This window comes from Dermacentor silvarum, chromosome 1, assembly GCF_013339745.2.
Source record: "Dermacentor silvarum isolate Dsil-2018 chromosome 1, BIME_Dsil_1.4, whole genome shotgun sequence".
Classification (NCBI taxonomy): Eukaryota; Metazoa; Arthropoda; class Arachnida; order Ixodida; family Ixodidae; genus Dermacentor; species Dermacentor silvarum.
Window position 1 is genome coordinate 238,360,303 of NC_051154.1, and position 26,872 is coordinate 238,387,174.

At 42.6% G+C, this 26,872-nt stretch overlaps 1 protein-coding gene across 1 annotated transcript; it reads right to left on the minus strand.

The window, feature by feature from the left end:
* Positions 1-2,400: 2,400 nt before the first annotated feature.
* On the minus strand, positions 2,401-26,608 carry LOC119436973 (uncharacterized). Its single transcript, XM_049660465.1, has 10 exons — positions 26,544-26,608; positions 25,011-25,039; positions 24,886-24,919; positions 21,060-22,909; positions 17,157-17,198; positions 16,992-17,033; positions 15,005-15,070; positions 8,913-9,088; positions 5,752-5,845; positions 2,401-3,409 (listed from the first exon to the last, which is right to left on the minus strand). The coding sequence occupies exons 1-10, from the start codon at positions 26,606-26,608 to the stop codon at positions 3,318-3,320; spliced, it is 2,490 nt and encodes an 829-aa protein (XP_049516422.1). The 3' UTR covers positions 2,401-3,317.
* Between the last annotated feature and the right edge of the window lie 264 nt (positions 26,609-26,872).

The following is a 26,872-nucleotide window of genomic DNA, read 5'->3' on the forward strand; positions in this document are numbered from 1 at the left end:
TGGAAAGCCTGTTGTTCCGTTTAACCAGCAATTCTGTTTATGGAGATTCAACTGTATTTTTGAAAATTCAGCCACTTATGTTTTCATCTGACTACATACATATATATGACTTCTGCATGGCAATCTTGCTTGTGACACAGCTCACTCTTTCTGTTTATTATGGCTACCTACTGAACATTTAGCTGCATTCTTTTATATATATATATATATATATATAAAGAATGCAGCTAAATGTTCAGTAGTACCTACTGAACATTTATGGACATATATATAAAAGAATGCAGCTAAATGTTCAGTAGGTAGCCATAATAAACAGAAAGAGTGAGCTGTGTCGCAAGCAAGATTGCCATGCAGAAGTCATATATATGTATGTAGTCAGATGAAAACATAAGTGGCTGAATTTTCAAAAATACAGTTGAATCTCCATAAACAGAATTGCTGGTTAAACGGAACAACAGGCTTTCAGTTGGCTTTGTACGTGAATGTTAAGAAGAACTTTCGTTAATCAAAACCCAAAATGTTCGCAACTCTATATATACAAAACTATAAAATCAATCTCTAATCTTTTAAGGATCTTTTTTTTTTTTTTTTTAGGAGAAACAGAATCTGAATTTCTGCTTTTTTTTACTCGTACTTACTGGACACGTGGTATGTGGCGATCGTTCAATATTTTCATTTATGTGTTAAATAGAGATGCAGTAGTGGGCGATTTTTTGCCTGCAGTTGCAAATTTTTGTCATTAGGAATCGGGCAGCTTCAAATAGGACCAATTGCACCCTCGATATTTGCACCTATGAAGGTGGCAATTAAGTGAGGGAAGTTCCGGAAAATGACTGTTGCGAAAAAAAAAAAAAAAAAAAACGCTACTATTTTAGACTATCAGATCGCAGCGAATCACTGTTCAAGTTCACAGAGGATGCATATTTGGTGCATGCATTAACTGTTCCTTCGTCTATCTGTAGTGACAGCACAACAGCCAAAGCACAGACTGACCAGGTTGCATGCAAGCATATGTGCGTGCAGCAACGTTTTCTTCTTGTTCTTTGTATTGCCACTAGGAGAACACTTAATTTCTGGCGATTCGTCATTTCGTACATGTAGCCCTAATGTAGAGAGAGGCCTTCGTCCTGCAGTGGACATAAATATAGGCTGATGATGTTGACATGTAGCCCTAATGAGCCCGAAGTATTGGTCAGCGAATGCGCTGGCTCCGAAATGAGCTTTTAAGCACCTTGGGATTTTCTTTTTCTTTAACTAGCTGTTTCATCATACTTCATAATACTCAAAATTTCTGACAACAGCATAAGCGGGTGTACCACATTAGTGCTGCACCACTGCAAGTCTTTTTCGTTAAACGAAACTGTTGTTTATTAGAACATACCTCTCCAGTCCCTTGAGGATCCATTTAATGGGACTCTACTGCAAAACAAATGTATCAAATCCTGGCTGACCTGTGCCTAAAACAAGTGCTTATGAACAGAAATCATTTTATTTTGTGATGTGCCATTTCACTTTGCCTAATCCTGACACGATTTAAGAATAAGAAAAAAAATGTCGCAGTTTCGCCCGAAAGGCGAAGCATCAATTGCGATAGCAATTAGTAGAGAGCTGTTTGGAGCAGGGATAGTAGTTTTATCGGCTGCATAAACTTGGACACATCCGCTTACTAACTGAATTAACAAGCATGGTGTCAGCGCGCACAAGCAAACATGAATAGATCACACTGAATGACTGCAGACGACTGTCAAAACGCTGGCAGCAATCGCAGCCGCCGCAGCGGGCAAGGTTCGTGCAGTCTATCGCTTCAAAGGAAACTGAGCGGCGGATGCACAGCGCATACAAACGTCAGAGCCGTGTGGAGATTAAGAGACCGTGCGGGCGATGGCTACAGCCGGGCAAAGTACGAACAGAGTTGTTGGCAGAGTAGAAGCTGCGCCCCACCCTCCCGCACTGCCTTCCTGCTTTCTTGCTTTCGCATGGGAGATTGAGTGGCAAGTTCCCCTTACGCCCGATTGCAAGATACGCCTTTGGTGCCGGAGCACAGCGTCGCCCCGCCTCCCTCCCTCCCATACCCCCACGGCCTTTCGCGCGACGGTCGCGCTTGCTTTTGGCCATGCGTTCGCTCTCCATGATAGCGCGTGCGTCCCCCGCGCGCTTTCGCTCGTGCATACGGCGCGCGGCGACGATTTTATTGCCCTTGGAATCTATACGGAACCTCACGGCGACGGCAGAAATTCGGTTGAAGTGTCCATATAATTGCTATCGCAATAAAAAAAAAGGAATCAGGTCAATGATTTTACTACAAGACAGACTTTCTTGTTTAAAGTACTACAACTTAAATTATAGGTGATGCTTCCTGTAAAGATAACGCTATTTTTAGAAGTCATTCATCACCAGAAATGTGAATTTCTTTTTAATTCAAAGAAACAGTTACAGTATATGTACTATTTCATGGTATGATGAATTCATTCTTAAGACATTTAAGCAAGCAACACATTCAACTTTAGGCACAATAGTGCAGCAGGAACTATGTACACAGCATGCAAGTTAAATATTTGTACACTTGGCTCGAGACAATGTTGATAGGGGGGGGTGTGAATATCAATTTCCGAGACCAAATAGAGTATAATTAAAATAGTGCCAGAAGCAAATTGAATTATCAAATATAGAATACTTTTTGAGTAGTTTACAAATAATGAACAGTTGTTCTCATTATCAATCTTCATTTCCTAAAATATTCACAAAATTAGCAACTTCCTGCCACGAGAATGCAAGTTATGAAGCGTTCTTTATTAAAAGCACAAACGGAGCATTAGAAGAAATCAGGCAGTTTATTTGCATGCTCAGGACTTATTGGTGAGTGTGAACGATAGCCAAAAAAGTATGGCTACCCGAGTGAGTATAGTATGCTCCACTGCGTAACTTCACATGTTTTATGTCGGTCATGGCCGTTGGGTTGAAATTATCGGATAGTTGGTATTTCAAGAATTTGAAAACTATATTGGAAAAACATCGTATTTACGAATATAGTGACTATTCAATTCGAAGACCGAATCAAATATAGTGCAATACGTATTCAATTTGTTACTCAATAGTTTCAGTTTCGAATATTCACACACCCCTAAATACTGCACAGAGCATGCCTTTACATATACGAAATAGTGAAAACTAAAAATCAGGAGCGACAACTTTGAAATATTAAGAAAAAATGCCTTTAAGAAGTTTTAAAAGAAAATGTATTCACAAAATTTTGCAAGTACAAGAATACAATAAAAATTATGGTGTTCACAATATTTCCATAAGATGTCCATAAAAAATCACGGCACTGCATCAGCCATGGACGGCTTTGTGAGTACACAAACAATCTTTACCATTGTCTCACTGAGATTTTTCAGCGAAAATGGTAGGCCTGCAAAGAAAGGAAAAAAAAAAAAGACTTTCATCATGTTCTGCAGTAAGAAAAGTTTGCTAGTACACCACCACTACTAAGTAAGCAGATTCTTATACTTAGCAGCTTCCAGAGGAGATTCCAGAACTAGATTCGAATAAAGCAACACAACTTCCAAAAATAGCACAATGCAGTATGCTTGAATTGATGGTAGAAAAGCAGAAAAGTACAATCATTAGAACTGCATATTATAGCCAGGCTGAATACACAATTTATACCTGTCATTATAATGACTGCAAGTGGTCTGCACTGTACTAGTATTTGCACCATATTCTATTCACTGTCTACTCTAATGATTTTTGTCCTCCGTGCAGCCACTGTGTTCCCAATTGTCACCTTAAGGCGGCGGTCCCACTCCGGCGGCACGAGCCCCCCCGTTTTCAGTACTTTTGGAGCAACCGTGGCGGCTCTTCTACTTAAGATATGAAGTTGTCAGATAAACCATAAAAAGCTTAATTCTTGTAGATTCCAACTATATGTAATATAAAGAATCTGATTGGTGTGATTTAGAAATAAATGTTCAAGAACAAGCATGAGATACATGGTTTTAGCGAACTGTGTCTCAGTTGTGACCATATTTAGAAGAAACTACCCCACTTACTGCATTGCGGCTTGCTCTGTAGCTTTAGGACATATTTATCTAGTTCCTAGACGTAGCAAATTAATTTTTAATTTTTACTTTTTGGATAATTTGCTTTTGAAAATTGCCAAATATTGCAATCTTCTGTTCTAAACAGCCCGGCAACTACATGCTCAAGGAAGCTAAATTTTGGATAAAGTAGAGCTCAAGGAATTTCCACTTAGGACACAAAATTTCATTCGTGTAACTTTATTAGCTTTCCTAATAATGCGGCCAAGAAGAAGCAATATTTAGAATTCTGGTTTTATTTTTGCCCAGTTTTGCGGGAAGGTAATAAAGCTGCGAAGCTGTGCTTTAAAACTAATCAAGTTACATGAATGAAATTTTGTGTCCTAAATGTAAATTCCTTGAACTCTACTTTATCCAAAATGTAGCTTCCTTGAGCATGTAGTTGCCGGGCTGTTTACAACAGAAGATTGCAATATTTGGCAATTTTCAAAAGCAAATTATCCAAAAAGTAAAAATTAAAAATTAATTTGCTACGTCTAGGAACTAGATAAATATGTCCTAAAGCTACAGAGCAAGCCGCAATGCAGTAAGTGCGGTAGTTTCTTCTAAATATGGTCACAACTGAGACACAGTTCGCAAAAACCATGTATCTCATGCTTGTTCTTGAGCATTTATTTCTAAATCACATTAATCAATTTCCTTATATTATATATAGTTCGAATCTACAAGAATTAAGCTTTTTATGGTATATACCACAACTTTATATCCTAAGTAAAAGAGCCGCCACGGTTACTCTAAAAGTACTGAAAACGGGGGGCTCGTGCCGCCGGAGTGGGACCACCGCCTTAAGCACCTTGGTTTTTGCACAGCAAGCACAGCGATCTCTGCGACCCCCTACCAAGCAACGCACCATTAGACAGCCTGACACCTGGCCGGGGAGGAAGGGGGGGGGGGGGGGGCGGGGTTGCCTATGCCCATCTTATAAACCAGTCAGTGTCCCAGTGGGGATCGAACTACACGCCTGTTTCAGTTGAGCCTGCTGTTCTGCCCATTGGCACACAGGTGCTGTGGTATTGCACAACCACTTGTTGATTCCTAGCTTAACGACACGAAAGTCAACGGCAGTCTAAAGGTTTAAAAATCGGACAGCTTGAAAGTCGCAAGTCGCTGGGTCACAATGTCATAAGTGTAAGCAAGACACTCTGTGCATGTACTGCAGATGAATGCAGTATGAGAAAAACATTCAGGGAGATTTGGGCAACTTTTAGCAGCTATACATTACAAACAGTGAACTGCTACTAGCATCGCTAAACCTTTTTCATCTCATTGCTGGTTTATGACTGCGTCTACATGATAAAGGGCACTGATAGAGTTTTTCCCTTTCAGTAAAGAAGACAAAGCTCTCGTGAATCTTGCGGTGAATCCTTTACAATTTTTCATGCCCTTAAAGGGACACTAAAGACCAACATTCAATTAGTTTATTATGCAGGTAAAGTACTCTCTTCAAACCTTATTTTCATTCATCTGATGTAAAGAAATTGTGAGCACAGTAGTAATATATTCAGTTCAAGTGCCCTTGAAGAGGCAAGAACGGTTACATTGGAACATCATAAAAAAAAGAAAGAAAAGAAGCATGCACTTACGACAACGTATGTAGGCATAAAAATGTGCAAACAAAGAAAGTCGTACTAGTAAATAATTTTTGCTAACAAACCTCTTTTGATGTAGAAAGTGGATCCTTTTGGGAGAAGCATCCAAGTACCTCCTAATGTGGTTATTTTCACTCCAGTGTCAACAGCATAAAGAAACTGAAAACAACAGATAAAATCAAAAACTGCCTAATAAAGCAGTTGAATGGGCAGAATTCACACAGGAAGCATGCCATAACACGCCTCTGCATGGCTTCTGTCAGTAACAGTCAGGGGTGGGACAGCTGAAACAGCCTTGAAAGCAATATTTGGAGCAGAAATATCTTTGTTTTGGAGCAGAATATTTCAATTTCGGAGCATCTTAATGGGAGCAAAAAGGACATTTCCAGAGCTGCAAATTTCAAATTTGGAGCAGCTTACTTCTTGCAAAACACTCAATATCTAGAGCACATCCATGAAGTAAGTGATTGAAAGTTTTACGCTAGTCCATCTGGACTAACATGTTAAAAGACTGCCTTAGATTTGCTGTTGATCCGACTTCAGGGATGCAAAAAAAAAAAAAAACTGCTGTTCTCTGCTTTCTAGTTCTCACCTGATACACTGAAGTCCCAATAATTCTAATTCCCATAATTCGAACTCATGGATAACTTGAACTGCATTTTGGTTGTTGTAGCTGCAGTAGACATTTCAATGGATAAAAACTCTTGGTATTCCAATACCTGAATGTGCGAGAGCGAAATTCCTGTTTCCACCTAACCCTAGTTCTAAAATCTGGTCTACAGTGCGCGCAGCTTTTCACAGTGAAGCTGTATACCTCTCATTGGTCGGAAAATTTCATGGCATAAACACAAAACTCCAGGTTAACACTTGAAGGCAAACAGCATATCTTTCTTTGCAATCAGGCATACAGCATATATACAGGGTGTCCCAGCTATCACGCAGCACGATTTAGAAAAAGAGGAATGTCATTAAGCGAAGTGAACCTAGTGCGTATTGTTTCCAGTACAGTGGAGTAGCCGGCAGTATTTTTTTCGTTACTGAGATTTAATTAGGTAATTGTAATTAATTATCTAACTCGAGAGGTAGTGTCCTAATTGTCAAAGTGTCAAGGAGAAAATTGTAGAGCAACATGAAAATCCCCCGATACAGCTTTCTGTTGCTCAATACGTGCTACATAAATGTGTTTTTCCGAGTGCGAAAGGAGCCCGCGAATACACGCAGAATTGCTGCGCAACTGGTCCCTCGAGGCACTTTGCGTGTATTCGTGGGCTTCTTTCATGCTCGACAAAACACTTTAAGGACACCAGAAAAACAGCGTGAATACCATGCTCGACCATGTGTGGTGTTTGATACAGCTTCGCTGGACGTTCACGTTTGCAGGGCAGGATAGCAGCCTATTCCTCCCCCCCCCTCCGTTTTATGCGCTGTGATTGGGGTGTTCTGGCACAGAGCAACACCTAGAGGGGATTTCTGCACACCACATATTGGCGTGATGCCGGTACGGCAGCAGAACTGCAGCTTTGTTTGCGTTTAACTAGATGGTTGCTTTGCATGCTGCAAGCATTCTTTCAATAATTCAAGCCATGATCTGTCGAAAAACGCTTTGTAAGCGAACATGTTTTCGGCCATATGCAATAATTCCGGTAATTTGCAATTGTGCTTTTCCCCATGAATGCGGTTGAAGCAGAGAGCTTCGGCATCCACACTGTGAATGACTGGGCGCACGTGCTATAATGTTAGAAGTTTGCTTGCCACGTGAAAAGTTAAAAAAAAAAAAATGTCGGCAGTTTGCACTAGTGGTGCAAGGCTGGGTCACCGTGGAGCTAGTTCCAGCTTTTGGTAAGTGTTGCTAGGTTTTGCTAAGTTTTGCAATGTTATACATAGCTTGGCTAGGCTCATAGGGTAGGCTAGGCTAGGCAGGATCAGCTCTCCTTCGTCGATCGTAGTTCCGCTGAGCCACACGTCGAGCTTCCTTGTAGGAGGCTTCTTCGTCGGGAGTTTTGGCTTTCTTCGGTCGCCCCGTGGTAGCTATGCACGCGTGTTTACTATACGAGAGAGGCGACACGTCTGTCGGCGCGCCAGCTGCTCAGAGCTTTCTAGCATATCAGTGACATTACGGCTAAGCAAACACTTGCTTCTCCTCGGCTGAGGAGAGGGAAGGCGAAGCACATGCATGCCGCGGCGAGACTCCGCCCTACGCACGTGTGTGATGCAAGGAGGTTGCGTGGCTTGGTGATGCACAGCTGGGCCGAGTTTTCCGTCGTCACGAAACGGACTTACAAAAAGCTTAACAGCTCGGCTGTAAAAAAATAACTAAGTTTAAGCATCTCCCAACACCGTGTGACCGACCAAGGAGAGCTCGTTTGGTCTAATGGCCCCGCTGGCAAGAATGATTGTACGCGTTATACACGCGTTGGAATCTCAAGGGATAAGAATGAAGATATGCAACTCACTGGTCCTCAACAACAAAGATGATTGCGCAGGTGCGCTAATATGATCGCAGAATATCACACATGAAAGCACTGCTAATCAGGCTGTAATGGCACAGGACTAGATGACTTAAGAGACTCGACATCCCGAGGATAAAGTTGACAAAACCAAAGTAATTCACCAAGCTGCCACTTCCCTTGGAAATCCACCTGAACTCAAACACTTGGTGTTCGTGCTCAGTGTTTTGGAGCAGCTTGGGCACATTTCAAGGCATTTTTGCAATTTTAGCGCAGCAAGTCGCAAATGTAGCACTTTGGCATAGCTGTATCACCCCTGAATAGCTTACAATTTAAGCGAACATCTGGAAGTGAACTGCACTTGACTATTGAAAGCGAACATCTGGAAGTGAACTGCACTTGACTATTGAAATGTGTAGCAGAAATGAGGAAGAGCAACAAAAGAACACTGCACCTAGACAAAACACAGTGTCTTTGTTAAATACAGGGCTATGATCGTAACCACTCCACGCCTTGGGCACCTCATAGCTCAGTCAACATTGCTCAGTGCAAACAACAGTGCAAACATTGCTCATCCTGGCTGCGAAATTTACTTGTCATTAGACAGGTTCTTGTTTCCCCATTTCTTAATATATGAAAGATGATTACAAGTGTATTATTGCAAAACAAGCAAATATTTGACCAAAAACGTAAGGGAGCCACCAACCATCTTGCAGCTTGTCAGCTGTAATGCTAGCAAGAAAGAAAGAAAGGGCAACACTGCACGTGCTGGTACTAACCATGTCATGATCATTGTTCGCAGACAATGTCTTTTCAGACCTTGGGCCTAGTCTCATAACACCAAGGGTAGTAGTGTCAGTAGAAAAATAGTGGCCAAAGGTAATAGCGCCAGTGCCGAGGGCTTGTTTCAGGGACAAGTCCATGAACTGCACTTCCTCCTCCTTGGCGTGAAATGCTGCACAAGATGAGATGGACGCTCATGTAACAAACACAAGAGAGCTTCCCTCATTTGCTAGTTAACCAGCAGGATGTGTCACCATTTGCAAGAACAGCTGGGCAAAAGTGATAGGAGTACACATGCTACAGTAATTGCTTAATGAGAACAAAGCTGCATACTACTAGGGCACACTAAGTTTCTTTAGCTAATGGGACAGAAAACACTTGGCAGACTTTGAATAAAAGCCAAGAAGCTACCGCACCTTCTTGAAAGTGACAACCACTGCCTTGAACTAAGTGCCCTGCCTAACCTGTTCCAGGACAAAAGAACCCACAGAAAACTTATACAGGCGCAAACACCTAATTTCTCACAAAATGCACGCAGTTGCCACTTGAGACGATGCAGAGATCTGCTAAAGGGTCGCTGCACAGCCTTTAACATTGTTTAAAGAGGCCACAATACTATATTTTTGACACTAAATTATGCATTGCATGTTAAATTGTATATGTCCAACAGCAAGCTGGAAAAATTAGAACACGTTCAGTGCAGTTGAATATATGTATTTATATTATTTTATATTGCAGTTGAACTGTACAGCAGTCTGGCAACATTGAGTGGCGACAAAATGAAATGAACCTCCGGAACCCACTGCGGGAACAGAACCCACTCTAAAAACTTGTGCGTTTACATTCTGCAAGCACCAGAAGCGATTGTAGAAGCTGGAAATGGCTGCCATGTGTTGTTTCGTTTTTAAATGTATGGCTGAGCAGTCTGCTGCTGCTTTTCACTGTGCGAGTGAATGAACAGCAGTGGCCCAGCATTTCCTGACATCACAGAGTCCATGCAAAAATGGCAGTCGCTGTCAATAGGAGGGGCATGGAAGCAGTGGTTTCAAATAAAATTTCAAGTTAAAATGTGCACTGAGAGCCCAATTTCTTTATCTGTATAACCGTATAGCATAAGAGTGATGCAAAGGGCCCTCTACATTCAGTTAAAATAATAAACTGAGAATGGTCAGATGACCGTGTCAATGCCCCTTCAATGAACATGTCAGCATGCCACGTAAAGTATACAGCCATAAGCATATCTTAAATATACAGAAGACATCCATAAATTCAAATTGAAACGAAGGTCCCGGCCGGCGCTTACAGATATCCATAGGCCAAGATTTATTTTGATCTTCACATTGGCCCTTGCCAGATTCAAACTTGACTGGTCAGTACACAGGCACCTGACCCAAACAGTGACTCCATAATACCACAATGGCTGCATGTCTGCCTTGGTAGTGCTTGGGATAGCGGATGTGTTGAAGACATGCTCTCACGAAACAATGCAAATGTTAGAATCTATATGAAGCAATACTTTTGTGAAACAGCTAATTAAATGTTCTATAACTAATTGTGATGCACACAATCATCTTTATTTTCATCCTATGTAATGTGTAGGGGTGTGTGAATAGCCCCAGTTTTCAAGACCGAATCGAATACAAATTTAATAGTGCCAGAAGCAAATCGAATCAAATATTTTTTTAATAGTTTGCGAATAATGTACAACCTTCTCACCATTAAGATCAAACAATTTTAACATCCTGGTACAAAAACAGACAGGTTTTGCCATTACACTGCACATTTTAAAGCATGCTTTATTAAAAGCACAAAGGGAGCATTAGGAACAAGTAAGCAGAATGTTTGCAAACAGAGAGTTATCACAAGACACAGGTAAACAATAACGGTAACAAAGGCTTATAGGATTATAACAACAAAGCTAATAAAGAATTTAAGCTTGTACATAGACCAATTATCATCTGTGTACACACTGTTCAACTGCGTTATTATGTGTTGTCTGCTGTGATGACAGAGTGAAAAACACGAAGCACTTTTTCTACAGTTTGAGTTGTTGTGGCAGATGGTGTTACTATTGTATAAAGTATGCTGCTATAAACACATTCTGATGTAATCCGATGAGAGAACACATGTGCTGCATCTATAAATAGTTCCAAATTCCGATACTGCCAAATTCCATGTCTAAACAACATTTTTTTTTTTTTTGCAAGTGATCGCGTTTAGCCAAATAGAAGTCGGGCTGACTAAGCGACGCAGCGTCCTCTAGTAAGTTACCTCCACTGTGGATGGGGGGGAAAAAAATAGCATTTTTGCTTCAATTTCATGTTTGCTGGTGTACAGTCGATGGCCTAAAGTATTTGGAAATTATTCGAAAAATATATGCATTTTTGAAATAGTGCTATTCGATTTGATGATCGAATTGTATAAGGACAACATCTGATTCGTTATTTGAAAATCTCAAATATTCGGACACCTCTACCAATGTATAATCTCATGCAACATTTACATTTTATGCACCCCAAAGGTCACAACTTTAATCTTTTGCGATTTTTGTATTAACGTGCTACTACACCATTCACAAGCGATGCTCAAATGCGAATACCATATCAGGCAGATGCGCTGTACAAGACGTCTACGCAGTTATGCCACGAGGACAAAGGTGATTCACGATGCTTGTCGAGGTGAGAATGGTGATGAGAGGTGCATGCAGAGAGAAGTGCCGTAAAAATCCGCGTATAATAAGGACCCGCATATAATACGAGGTGTTATTTGGGGATAGCAATAACGAAGAAAAAAAGTTTTCACCCGCATATAATGCGAGCGAGGAAAACCCACAGAAAGCATTGAGAATCTAATCTCGTTAAGTCGAACACGCTTAATTCGAACTGACGCTGTGGTCCCGTCAAAGTTATGTGTATTGCTATGGGCGAAAACACCCGGTAATTCGAACGCGAAAGCATTTGCGACGGTTAATTCAAACATACGGCGCACCGACAATGCCCTAAGCAGCGCTCCAAATCACGCGGCGGCGTCTCCGACCGGCATTGCTCCGACACCGCCATAGAGCAAAAGCTTAGGAGAGACTCCTCAACGCCACGCGGAGAAAAAGAAAACGAAAAAAAAAAAAAAAAAAACGCGCGGCGGCAATTTCACTCTCAAATAGCAAGGTCGCCGTTTCACCGTCGCGCCGAAACACGCTTGTACGAGCCGACGTCTCGGCCAACTTCCCGACAACGGCAGAAAACGAAACTTCAGGGAAAGGGCTAAGTTGGCGCCACGCCGACGGGAGCGGCGGCGGGCGCGCGCAGAGCCAGTCGAAGGTAGGGGGGAGCTACGAGGGAGTTGTGAGGGATGGCGAGGGGAGCCACCGAAGCGACGGCGTTGCCAAGGCCAATTGCGCTTATCTGCCGCCGTTTCAACTTTGCAACTGGGATGACATCCCAGCCGTGAACGCTGCCCCCGGTGACGCCGAAGTGCCGCCCTGCGGGGCAATTTTCAATGGCCTTGGCAGCTAAAATAACTTTCCTTTTAAAGGCAGCTGGGTACTACTTTCGCGGTCCCGATATCGTGCGAGATAGACTAGCGAACGTGCCGATTCTTTGCGTGGTCAAAATGGTGCCCGTTGAAAGCAGCAGCCTACCAACGCCACCGCAAGATGACGCATACTCCGCTACGAGTCTTGATGATGATAGCAGTGTGCAAAAACGAACCCGAAACTGCAAATTTTACGCTGAAAACTTTGGGATCCGCATATAATACGAGGCAGAAATTTTACATGGTAAAATTTAGAAAAAAAAAAAACTCGTATTATACGCGGGTTTTTACGGTATGCTACACATCAAAGTACATTTAAGGCTTCGTCACTTGTGTAACAGTGGCACATACCAATTATGGGGGATTGCCTAAGAACAGGGTTGCCCGAATAGTAGAGATTGAAGAAATCGAAGAAGCCGTTGAATACCATGCGCTATTTCATTAAAAGGTTTGTTTGCTTTAGAGATACCGATGAGCTGACAATATATGTACGGCCTTTATGCTGCGATTTATTATTTGATTACGCAGAACAGAGGTGTACTTACCAGCACTACAGTGTCAGTCAACATTTAGTGCTATACGAGTAGTCTATTTGGTGAGAAATGTACTTGCAACAAATGCGTTGGGGTAAACAAAAGCCCTGCTTTAAAAATGGCGGTTCACAATGAGCAATTATTGTACAGCTCACCCCTTTCCCTACAAAAACTCATTCATGGAGAAGTTATTTTGTTTGCTAAACTAGTGGAAACAGAGCTGTAATACAATGTCTTTTTGACAGCGGCAAAGTGATTATCAAACTAGCAAAGTGGCCGGCCCACCATAACATTCACTATATCAAACGTAACGGACAGGGATGACATGTTTTGGCCTACAGCCATAAAGAGTGATCTGAGAGTAATGGAGAATAACTCTTTGCCTACCATGGGGAAAATAGGTGTTTCTTGTATGTTACGGCAGATGTTTTTGTCTGAAGGAACTACTGCACTCAATATTTAATGTAATACATACAGAAAGCAAAATGAATGCATTTTTCATGCATAAATGTTTTATTAAAAAGATGTATGTCATAAAAAAGATATCAATTGTTAAAATCGAGATTGTGCAATAAAATTGAACAAAGTTTGTAAAGACACGCCTGTATCTACTAAGAAAAAAATGTTACGAAAATTATGAGATATACAAAATGTATTGCTATCTATTAGGAACTATCTCCAAAAAGATCAAAATTTTTTTTCGAACAGGTATTCCGCTACAAAAATTTAACTGCAAGCACTACAGTTGGGCGTGCCGGGCTGCAGCCGCCGATGTTCCAGGCTGGTTTGCGTCGTCGTAGCTTTCAGACTCAAAGCCTGACGAAAAGTCAGCGTCCTCCGACTTGCTGCTATTCGATGTATCGATAAGATCAGCTGCAGAGGCTACAGAATTGCGATATCTGCGATCTCCCGAAGTGTGCGCGCAGTTTCCGGAAACGGACATTTTTTAGTTATGCTTTGACGATCGCAAAACATCGGAGCGCATTTAAAAATCACCGCCTCGCAGGAAAAACGCGAACTGCTTAGAAAACACAAATATAGTTTCACCTCCTTCACGTCCGATAGCTCAGTATGTCCGTGAGCGGTGCAGAAGGTCTTGAAAGCAGCGTTTCAAACCATCATCTTTTTTTTCTCCTGATTGGCAGAATTGGAGGCATGGTACATTTTTCTTGTTATAACATAGGGTTCTAGGTTAAATCAGTTCAGCGGATTCGAGAGGACATTGTCTTCTACTCTTAATATGCGAAAGTTGGTTGGAAATTTTACTTGTGGGCACGTTTGATTTCGATGTACAGCTGCGAAATAAGGCAGCTGTGTCTTCAACCGTTTTATTCTTTTGGGCCCTTTAAGTTCAACCTGTCGGCTAATTCGGTCAATTTTGTTATCACATCAAGGTTGAAATAATCGAAGTCGACTGTACTGTTGTACTGCACATCACAGAAAGTCCCTGTTTCTTCTCTCAACATCTAAAAAGAATGCTATTATAAAAGATTACTAGTTTCACACTCCTAATTAAAAGCGCACCTGCCAACCTGTGAACTTTAATATCCATAAAATCTCGTGGGCATGACATCAATAAGGGGGCAAGGGGGAGGCAGAGGCGTATTGGGGAGCATAGCACACGTTTCGTTAAAGCTTGCCCTGAGCATACGAGCAGCAGCAAACTTGGAAAGAAAGAGACTGGCAAGCTATACATTGTATTTAGATGAGTGGCTTTTTCAGCGACTCTGCTACTGCTGATTTCAACTGCTTCAGGGACTTGCCTTCAGAGATGCATTCATTCGCAGCAAGTACCTCTCTTGCATTCTTTCACTATCAGAAGAATTCTACAGAAGGTTAGGAGACCGATGAGCAGAAATTTTTCGCTAACAGAACGTTTTTCTTTTAAAGCTTGACTTAACACTTGTAAAACCGTAAAACGAGCACAAATTCATAAACTTCACTAACAATTCGGGAAAGTTGGCAGGTATGAATGAATAATCAGCTAATGCCCGCGGTCCTTACGTGAAACTATCATCACTCACCTTTACGCAAGCGCTTTTTTCCTGTTTTGTTCAAGCTGATGCTCTTTCCAATCATGCCCATCAGAGCTGAAAGAAATATTCCTTGTTAGAATATGCAGATCAAGCACAGCAAAAAAGTGTTATGTAAGGAGCCTGAAAAACAAGTAAAACTAGTAAATTTTACAAGTTTAGTTGATATACCGGGTGCACGAGGTATTTTAGGACATAATCACAACTTTAAAAATAGCATCAATATTTCAAATAAGATTTGGTATACTTGTTCCAAATAATTTTCAGTTTCTATTGCTGTTTTCCTATAAGACTGTTAAATAACACCATCTTCAGTCTCAATTATTGACTGAATTTAGCTTTCATAATATCAATACACTGGGATCAGATAGTGCATGTTGACGCTAGGCAGTGCTTCCACAATAGCAGGCTTTATCATTGTGTGGCTGTTAGTCTGTCTCAGTGATTCCTGCCATAGACAGCGGTGTAGAGGTTTAGATATTCAGAACTAGGAAGCCATATTGAGGGTGACGTGGTTGCTGAAATTTGCAACTAGATGTTCTTGGGTGGTGCAGGCACTGTGGGCTAAAGCAAATCCATAACTTAGGAGTGGAGTCTAATACAATCTGGCAAAGGACACTTGATTTTTTTATTCTGCCCCCTGTAGCCAATCGTCAGTGGCCATTATCCACTTTTCAGGGTCCTCACTCATCATGATCTCTACGTGCTGGAGAAATTCAACTGTCTGAGTGACATCTGACCACTTGTAGCGCTTAATTCTTTGTCACAGATGATAACTGGCCACAAACTCTTGTCTCATTCAGAAAACAAACATTTCAAGACATTCAACAAGGCGGCGATCTCCAAGTCGCTGTGGTCAGCATGCAAGATAACTAGGGAAATGTACTGCTTCATCTCCAGTCTCTGATACCCTGGAGTAAATGTGTTAAATAGGTGACAGAGGGGTAGGTGTAGACGATGTTAAGTGCTTAGACAGATAGAATGAGAATGTTGATGTCTATAGCAATTCAAAGCTGTGTCCTAAACAGCCTTGCACAACCGGTACATGAATTATGGAGGGCACATCTAACAACCGAACGATGAACAAAGGTGGTGGCAAGCTGCCTACAAGAGAAGATGCAACAGCTTTTTATAAATTTTAATTAGCAGCAAACTGCAAAAGTTTTGAAGCATAAAATTCAAATGTGCCTCTGGTTCACAAGTAAAAATCACTATTTTGTACAGTTACAGATGTAAGGTAAGCCAGTGTGCTGGGAATGGCACAATAACAATGCAGGCAGCATTACATTTCATCATCGTTTATATACACCTATGCAAGCAAGAGTGAAATCAATTTTGCCAGCATCAGTACGCAAGTATACTTATTGACTGAAAATCAAACCCTTGATCTCATGCTCAGCCGCAGAATGCCTTGGCACCGATACACTGTGGCAGTATAGCCATTACCCAGTTCAGTAGTGTGCTTCTCTGCATTGCACTTTTGCCCAGCTAACGAAGGCACCATGCATTGTTCAAATGAAGATGAAGTGCAAACTACACATTCTGTGGCTTGCCTGTTGTACGTGGTTTCATCCCGAAAGCCCCGCCTACATTTTACCTTTCATAAAACATGCAAGCTGCACACATACACTTACTGCAACACAGACTAGAAGATATTAGTACCTTGGAAAACAGTCTTGCAGGAAAGCTAGCTTTGAAATTGTAAAAAAAAAAAAGAAGGCCTACAACTACCTATTTTGTAATCTTAAAATTTTATTACTGCACACAAGGGTTGAGAGAGAAAGAGAGAAACAGGAAAAGAAGGAAGGTTAACCATAAAGAAGTATGATTTACTACTCTGCATGAGGAGAAACAGGGAAAAAGATGCTTGAGAGATAGGACGAGCTGAAACATAAAAGAATGCTTATAAAATGTATAAAAGAAAGTTTACAATCTGCAATTATATGAAGAATGAAAAATCTGTTAATATACTACTTACATCTCGGTACGATGGCATCCTCGACTTCCTGTTGAACGTCATCTGAAACAAGACAGCAGCCATAAAATAGGAAGTGTTTTTTATATAATATTTATGCATCAGACAGAGCAATCATACTGCAGTTATAGTATGTAAAAAAAGGATATTGGTCAATATACAACTTACATGTCTGTACACCGGCATGCTTGGCTTTGTGATCAAGACCGCCTGAAACAGACAGCAGCCATGAAGTAAATTGTGCCACAAACTGCAGAGGCAAAGAAAAATATTTCCAGTTTTTAATGCCTTGTAGAGAATAGCAGCATGGGTCATTTATGCTCAGACTTGTATAGTGCACTTGGCACAAGCAGCTAACATTAGAAGAGCAGAGCCAACTACTGCTTAAGTACAGTCGAATCTCGTTAATTCGAACACGCTTAATTCGAACTGCCGGTTTATTCGAACTGACGCTCTGGTCCCAGCAAACTTTTGTGTATTTCAATGGGTGAAAACGCTCAGTAATTCGAATGCGAAAGCATATGCGACGGTTAATTCGAACATACCGCTGACCGACAATGCTCTCAGCAGCGCCCCAAATAACGCGGCGGCGCCTCCGACCGGCATTGCTCCGACACCGCCATAGAGCAAAAGCTTAGGAGAGACCCCTTCACGCAGCGGCGGAGGTCCAGTCCGGCCAACGAACTGCCCACGGCGGCAAACGCTCGCTTCCTGATAACAGCAGAAAACGAAACTTCAGGGAGCGGCCTAAGGGTACGGCCACGCTAGCGACAACAACCACGCGGCAAAAACGCGCGGCAAAAGCGGCAGGAATCGAGGGTTTTGCGGCATGCCGCGCGAAATGGGTTCGAGACCCATTTCTGCGTCAGATGCCGCGTGCCGCGAGATGAACCAATCAAGAGCGATGAGGGTGACGTCACGGAGATATCACAACCGGACCGCCGCCGGTCCGCGCCGGGTTTTCAATCGACGATCGTCGTCTCTCGCATGAAACAACGAGTGCTCGCGGTGTTGCTATCGGGTTCGGAGACCGCTGGAGATCTTATCGCGCTGCCACGCGGCGAGACGCGCTTGCCACGGTGGCCTCGCGGCAAAGCGGTGACGCGCGTTTTCTGCCGTTAGCGTGGCCGTAATCTAAGCTGGCGCCGGGCCGGCTGGACCGGCGGCGTCGGCACCCACGCCGGCAAACGCTTGCTTCCCGATAACGGCAGAAAACGAAACTTCAAGGAGGCTAATCTGCACCTAACCGGCTGTACCTGCGGTGCCAGCGGGCGCGCACGGAGACAGTCGAAGGTGAGGGAGCTGCGAGGGAGTTGAGAAAGAGGGCGAGGGGAGCCACCGAAGATAAAGCCCATATATATTTATATATAGGCGTTTTAACCGAAGCCACTTCCACCGAAGTGGCGGAGTTGCAGAGGCCAAATTTGCTTTCCTGCCGCCCTCCTCCCTCACCTTCAACGGTCTCCACGCGCGCCGTCCGCTCCCTGAAGTTTCGTTTTCTGTCGTTATAGGAACCGAGCGTTGGCCGGCGTGGGCGCAACTCGCTATGCGCTTGCGCGCCGCTAAATTTCACGACTCGCACCGTTCGTTCCTCGTGCTATGGTGCTCGAATACTTCAAAAATACGTCCTTCCGTCAATTCGAACTTCTTTTAATTCGAACAAATTTTCGGGCCCCTTCGAGTTCGAATTATCGAGATTCGACTGTATGAGAAATGTCACTGTCTATTAATTTGTGCCCTACATATGGACAGATTCAACGAATGTAGCAATAAACTGACACTACACTTCAGTAGACTTGTAAATCTTAAGTTTAAAAATATGACAGTCGAAGAAAAAAAAAACTAAAAATTGTTTTCTTACTCAAATGTGGAGTTTATTATAAAAGTTTGCACACTGTTTTGTACAGATGCTGTGAACAGGCACTCTTGTCTACAGTTGCAGCAAGAATGCTCTGCACCACATACCAACGGAAATGGTCATGAAGTTTATTCACGTAATGCAACATTCACATAACTGCAGCTGAAATTTTGGCGGAATCCATGACGTCAAGGCAAGTAGATGTGGAAACTTCGAGGCAGTATAGCCACCAGCCTTTCATTTTTGCACCTTTTCTGGCTTACCAAGCATATTCTCCTGATAAGTGTGGCTTTTTTTAGAAGGGTAATTCACTAGAGCTGAAATTTTATATTTGGTATCCCTTTAAAAAAACGGAAACAAAGCTCACTGCTCTGCAACTCAGAAACAAAAAGTTCATATCACAAGTCTAACTTACACCTACTGAGACATCTAAAGCAGACAAAATGGATGCCCTCATAGAGATTGTAACAATTTCATGTAAGCTGTAAACTCGTATCACATTTGTCTGTTTGCATGCTCTCACTGAGGCAGTTTATAGAACTACATTTCATGATATATTCAGAAGCACTCAGAAAAACAATGCGGTGCAACATTTGTTTCTGGCGCAGAGTTAAGGATTTGTACACTTTGTGCTTCAAGTAGTTTTTAACTTGCTAATATTTGGCAATTTTTATGAAAACTACAGTGCCCTAAATGGAAATTCTGATTCCAAAAAGTCAGTAAAATTCAGCTTTCTTTCTTAAACACAAAATATTTCGCTCATATTAGTTCAGCGGTTGTCCAAATCAAAAAAAAAAAAATTAAATAGTGGGATCTTACGTGCTAATACCACAGTCTGACTATGAGGCACGTCGTAGTGGGGGACTTGGAATTCATCTCCTCCAGATGAATTCTGACCACCCAGAGTTTTTTAATGTGCACATAAATGTAAGTACACGAGCATTTTTGCACTTCACACCCATCGAAATGTGGCCGTCGCCACTGGGATTGAACCCGCGATCTCGAACTCAGCAGTGCAACGCCATAGCCCCGAAGCTACCGTGGCTGGTCAATGACTGTCTAATGCGAGTGTGTGTGAGCGCTGAGGAGAGATCTCAGCATTTCTAAATGTCACGTGTATCCGTATAAAAAAATCTGAGTCCACTCCAAGTTAAACACATAACCGAAACACGTAGATCAGTCTTTAAAAACTATTTGCATTCACTTAGCAGGAAAAGGTTTACTACCAGTAGATAAAATGAAGCTCAACCTTCTGTTTGTGAAATTTTGCGTCGAAGCTTCCATGTTGGTAGTGCATCCTTGCAACGTCATGGCTTTCAAGGTATCTCATATTTGAGCTGTTTCGGTACAGGAAAAGTTTCACAAACTTGCTCGGCTGAGTCTTTGTTGCTTGCAAGTTGCATCGTAGGTCATTACCAATAAACAAATCAATAGACTCGAGAAGACGGTAACAAAATCCATGAAGTTATGGCAAGCTGGTGCAGAAACGTCAGGCTGACTTGTCACTTATCAGGCCTATTCACTTGGAATGAATTTCAAGAAAGACACCAGTTTGGAGATATGCGCCATCAAATTCGCCGTAAAAATGCACTGTTGTTCCACTTACTTTTTTACCAAAATGCTGTTTTATACATTGAAGCACAAAAATAACAAGGAACGCCCATGTATTTCGTTCCACACTTTGGGAAATATCTCCAAACTGGTGTCATCCTGGAAGTTCATTTCAAGTGGATACGTCTTGCAAACTCACCGGCTACAATTCGTAAATTGAAATATGTGTCGTAAAGTAATTAACTAAGAAGTTAATTAGTCAATTTTTGTGAATTTAGTTGAATATGTGTTTCAATTTCTAGTGCTACTAATGTCCGCCTCTTCGAATAACATAGCTCAACGATAAGAATTATACTACTTGCCACCAGGTGATTTTTTAAAATTCCATAAAGCTCAATTTTGAACACCCGGTATACAGTCTGGCTTCATATTCCTTTTAGTGTCCCTTCGAGTTGATGCTGACCCAATCAAGTGCCATAAGCAGTGTAGCTGATCTGACCACAGACAATGAGCACGGCAAACCTGTAAGAATTATAAAAGAGCATTCACTGTCTACAGAGGCTTCTTTCCAATGTCGTGCAGTGTGAAATCTCCTGTCTGAGGTTCACTCGCACCAGTAACATGGCTGACTACTATAAACTTTATAAAAATGGGGCTGTCACCTTTAGGGGGTTCAATGGGTGCATTGGATTTCTTTTCAAGTGCAGGTGGCTTCGAGACCTTGTGGCTGGGATAAGTACGTGGAACTTTTCTGGACCTCAGTGCGGCCTGCCTTTGCCTCCAGAGTGACTCGACCCAAGAAATATTTTCTTCATCTGTGCTGTACGAGAGCTCTGCGCTAGTTGCAGGTGGCTCAGGAAGTGCTTTTTCTTTAGCAACTTTCGATCCAGCTACTGGTCTTTTGTCATGCCCAGTGGTTTTGTTCAAAGACCTCCCTGGGATGTGCCAAAAATTGCTCCTAGGTTTTACAGTTTCCAGGCGAGAGTCGATCGCTTTAGGATCTCCCTGAAGTGCGTTTTCTTTAGCAACTTTCGATCCAGCTACTGGACGTTTGTCATGCCCAGTGGTTTTGTTCAAAGATCTCCCTGGGATGTGCCAAAAATTTATCCAGGGTTTTACAGTTTCCAGGCGAGAGTCGATCGCTTCAGGATCTCCCTGAAGTGCGTTTTCTTTAGCAACTTTCGATCCAGCTACTGGACGTTTGTCATGCTCAGTGGTTTTGTTCAAAGATCTCCCTGGGATGTGCCAAAAATTTCTCCAGGGTTTTACAGTTTCCAGGCGAGAGTCGATCGCTAACGAGGCCTTTGATGCACGCAGCTTCTTTCTCGGCAATTCAAAAGGCTCATTTTCAGCTCTGAGGTTTTCCGGAGTTTCACAGCGCACAGACGCCGCATCTCCAGTAGCCGGTAAAACTGATCTGCCTTGCAATTCCTCAAAATCCTTTGCAACTTCTGCACGTTCCAGCTTTAAACCGGTCCCACACTTTAAAGCACTTACTGCCTTAATCTTGCTCTTCTCTGTTAGCCTAACTCCCTCATTACTTTCGAAACCCTGAGAGCGCAAAACTTTTGGTGCAGACCAAAGGCTTTTCTTTTGCACGGCTGCTACTTCATGATGAGCATTAGGCCCATCAGGCCTTGATTCAGCAGGCACTGCAAGTGGGCTCTTCCTGGGTGTCTGAGGGCTCGGAAAGGATCTGAAGTTATCTTGCGTGAAACTCGTTGCCGACCTGGCCCAGACACTGTTTTTCTTGACAAGTTCAGGAAACACCTCTCTCATGAATCGCTGCTCATTGGTTTCGCTCCTGGAGGAAGCTGGCTCGGGAAAGGCTCGGTTTGTGAAGCTGCTGGAAGGTTTCCGTGGTCTCTGGAAATCTCTAGAGCCCCACAAGTCCTGAGAGATTGATGGCAATAGCTTAGGCCCGCCCCCTTTCTGGGAACCGCATGAAGAGCTGGAGCTCGGTGATGGCGGGCGCGTCCTTTTGTGCTTAAACTTGCTGCTGTTGGCCATTTTGCTCCCATCTTGCTTCAAGTCAGCTGCATTCAATGCATTCTTATTTCCCAGTTCACACACGTTAGGGGCCTTGGTTTTGAAGTTATTTACTGTTGCTGGTTGTGGTATAACTATACCGGGTCTATTTCTTTGCAAATTGTAGCAAGGTGTGCTTAGAGATTCATTTTCTTGAACCTTGGTGGGACTCTGGCTTTGGTTACCAGGGGCGCTGCATGTTCCTGTTCCTTGATCCTGATCACTCGAGTGCTTTGTCCTATTGCTGGAGTTTCCAGTGCTGTTTGGGTGTTGTTTAGGTTTCCTCTTGGCAATGCTGGCGCTGGGCTGTTCGTTGAAGTTATCGCCTTTATCCATGCCAGCAGGCGAGTCCCTTGTCCAACCATTGTCTGGGTCTTCGGCAACTAGAGGATCAACAGTCAGCAAGCTCTGCTCCGGCACATCATCTGCTATAGCTCTCAGTGTCTGTACCGAAACTTGAGAAGCTTCTGAAATAGCTATTGGGCTGAAAAAAAAAAAAGAAAAGCACAATTGATTAGCAGTAGCAGATGATTCAACCTGGTAATCTTGCAGCAAAGCCTCCAAACCTTGCAGAACCACTTAATGCTCAGTTGACTTTTTTTTTTTAGATGCTTGTTGCAAAGGGCTATGCTCTATTGGTACTTGAATTGAGCACTTGAAGTTAGAGGTTTCATAGTACACGTGCAATGAGAGGGAAATTTCTGGGAATAAGAAAACATGATGACTCCAGAAACAAGAAAACTCAATGACTCACAGACTTGCTTTTGACAAATGGTACAGAGTGGCATAAGCTACAAACCGATATTTTGACCCAGGTGTTGCAGCGTGTGTAGCAGGCTTGTTCTTTTTTTTCTGTTGGAACATTCTTTAAGTAACTGGAACAGCCGCTTCATGTCAGCAACTTAGTGTTTGCCAAAAATAAATATTTAATTCCACACCAAGTAAACAACAAGTTTGACATTAAATCATAAACCAAGAACACGCCATCTCGGGCAAGCTATTGCCCTTATAGGCCAACTCCAACAAAATTTTCAATCGCATAAAAAGCCAAGTTTAAGATAGTTTGATACAGAGAAGCCTTTGTGCAAAATCTGATGTTTTAAATACGAGCGGAAGTGGCATGAAAAGCTCGCAAAAGTAGCTGTTTTTATTACTGGAATTAGGGGGGGGGGGAAAGAAAGAAGAAAAAAAAAAAGCCACCATTATCGCTCACCGGAGCGACGCGTGACCTAGAATGCACAGATCCTTGGACAGACCTCTGAGATAAGGCAGCGCCTGAGGCTGCCACGGCGCGCTGGGACTTGAGTGAGAGCGACAACCCCCAGGTGCATCTGTTGTCTGCTTGGGTACTGTTTAAAAGCTGCTAACATAAGAAATATACAATTTCCAGCCCCGCAACTTTGCCAAGGTTGCTTCAGTAGTAAATACTACTCATTTGTAACAAATTTTGTCAAACTGAAATTTCGTTGCAATTGGCTTCGAAAAGAGCACTGACATGGCATTTTCAACTTGCCTTTTTTTTTTGCTTAAGTGAAGGTCATAAACCCTTTAAATGGTAAAAAATAATGGCAAGTGTCGAAGTACCCTAAATACCTTACTGGAATACTTGTCTTTACAAAACAGCTTCTCTATCCAGTGACTCTTCCCAGGAGATGGATGCATCAAGATGTCATGATACATTGGCTTGCTCCATTACTGCTATTTTCAGCAGCTGCCACATGCACGCACAGTCACAATAAATTGTGCGCAGCTATCCTGTTTATTATTATTTAGTTAATGAGCAACGCTGTCATACATATCCTTATCGTTACATGACACCGCAATAATAGAGAGCTTTAGCATGTCCACAAACTTCTTGCAGTTTACGGAATACTGGAGCCATGAACGGCAGTAGCAAAGCTGGTAGTGATATCTTGTGACACTTTGTCCAACTATAATGCTTTTGAAAAATTTGCGTTGTGTGAAAGCTCTCAATGAAGGAAAATCATAAAAGGACTGCAGGTTAACAGTTATTTTGGCACCAACACTTTACAACAGCAGTTACGTAGAATATGGTAAATCAATGCTGCATTAGCTTTGTGTTCAATCTGGTCAAACTCCCGACTCACAAGATGTTGCCACTAGCATTGTTGCTACTGCACACCTCGCCGGTAGCCCAGTATTCAACAAACACCAAAACATTTACGGACAAGTGAAAACTCTAATGTCAACGACGCCAGGTCTGTCATTTCAAGACAAAATGTAATATCAAATTAAAATATCTCATAAGTGTTTCCCAACCATCATACTTGTCAAGTGTTATCCTTTTAAGTGCGTGAAGAGTCTTGCAGAGGTTCTATCATTACAAAAACGTGTTTGTACTCCTTTAACAAATAAAAACTGAACAAGGATGCTGCATTCCCTGCTTTACTGTACAGCATGGTTATGCTAAACGAAAGCTGAAAAGTAAAAAGGACTTGCCTATGCTGTGGAATTTCTATGAAGCCTTGAACATCTGGAAGCAATGAGATGCAAGTGCAGGTGTGATAAATGTACCACATGTAGCAGAAGAGAGTTCAGACCACAGTACTTACAAATCAACCTACCTGTTTGTGTGGGTGTAACATTTATAATGCTGTTGAAAAGCAAAGAAAAACAAGAATTAAAGGAAAATCACTTTTGGCACATGCCTAATTACTGGTGACTTATGATGACATAGGATATGGGCTGCTTAAAAGGGGATTAAGGGCTAGGATAAGGACATAGGATAAGGGCTGCTTAAAAATGCTGATGGCATTTTAGTTTGCCCTTGCAACAGCATGTTCTACCGAAATAAAAAAAGATAAACAGCATTTTGAAGCCAGCAGGGCCGGTATTTTGTAGCGATGCCTTTAATGTCATAATGCCTTTTCGCGCTTATCGCGCTTTGTCAGTGGTCAGAGCGACGGTCCGCTCGCGTTATCAACGTTGATATCGTGAGCGGACCGTCGCTCTGACCACTGACAAAGCGCGATAAGCGCGAAAAGGCATTATTACTTTAAAGGCATCGCTACAAAATAGCGACCCAGTTTCTTAAAGGGGCTATGAACCACTTTTTATTAAAGTCAAGAAATGCATTTGAAGTTAAAATAGACTATTTCAGAAATACTTTGCCGCAAAAGGTACTTCAATGCGTTCAGCAGAAGCAGAGTTATTGGCAATGAAATGTCCCCTAGAATGTGCTTCTGCTCCTCCTTCAATGGCCAGCACTGTGAAAGCTACGGTGGAGAGGGGCGTGTTCACAACACTCCGCCTACTGAACGTCACTATGGCGTGCATTTCAAATTTGACTTTGCATGTTCACGTAGGCGTCACTACTTCTGATTTTGGCACCTACGACATGCCAAATGTGGTTGTCTTCAGTGAGCTGCAGTTCACTCAGTCAGCGGACTCATCGCAGTACCCAGCGACGGCCACGGTGTCTACACTAGGTAGCAGACCGTAGCTACATGCAACTGTAGTGCGTATGTGCAGCGTTTGCCCTGTGCACGATAGGGCTTGAGTGCGCGCCCGCGCTCTTATACTCCAGTCTGGCCGTGCTACGTGGTGCAGACCGGCTTTGTCCTGCACCAGCTTGACCGACGTCCAACTTGCGCATTTTGAAGCGCTGTAGTGGTAAGCGTGCACGCAACAGGCACCGCGGCACTGGCTGTTGTTGGGAAACTTCGAGACGCCCTTTCGCGCAGTAATGCCATTTGTCTTATTAAAAAGAATGCAGGTAATGATTAAATGAAATGCAGCAAAGCTGTAGAAAAGCAGTAGCAAAGCTGTTCGACCATCTCGCGCAAAACGCGATTTAACACGATCTGGCGGAACAGCTCACCATGCCAGGGTTTTCTTACGTCCTCGTTTTTTCACGCATGATTCACTGAACCAGGCTACTGGATGGCTCTGTACACGTACTAACGATCGTGACCGAGGCGTATACTCACAGGATCAGCTTTATATGGGATGCCACGGCCCATTCCACGGGCCGACTTCAATTTGAGGCGGCCACGAGGCAAAATATGCGCGTAAGATAACTAACGACAACACATCAAGCGGCTGACAGCCCCAACCTTTTATTACATGCATATAGAGTGGAAAAATGGATTACTTACGCTGTAAGAATGCACGGAATCTGGAGCACTTCACAATGCGACCGGCCCCGAAAATCAGCCGCCATGACAATAAACGGATGTGACATCAGGAACGCGGGTGGTCACGGCCGAGCGTGAGCACTTCGCTTCTTCCAGAAGTATATAATTATTATTAAAATTCGAAAGTCAGTTTTCACTTATTTCAGCTTGCTTATTAAAACTGCGTAAATAAATACAGGGTGTTCCAGCGAACACTTTCAAAATTTATTTAAGGTTGCCTGTGGCAGATAGCCTAGTTAATGAGCTGGTCTACTCGAAGAGGCGGACATTACTTGCACAAAAAATTGAAA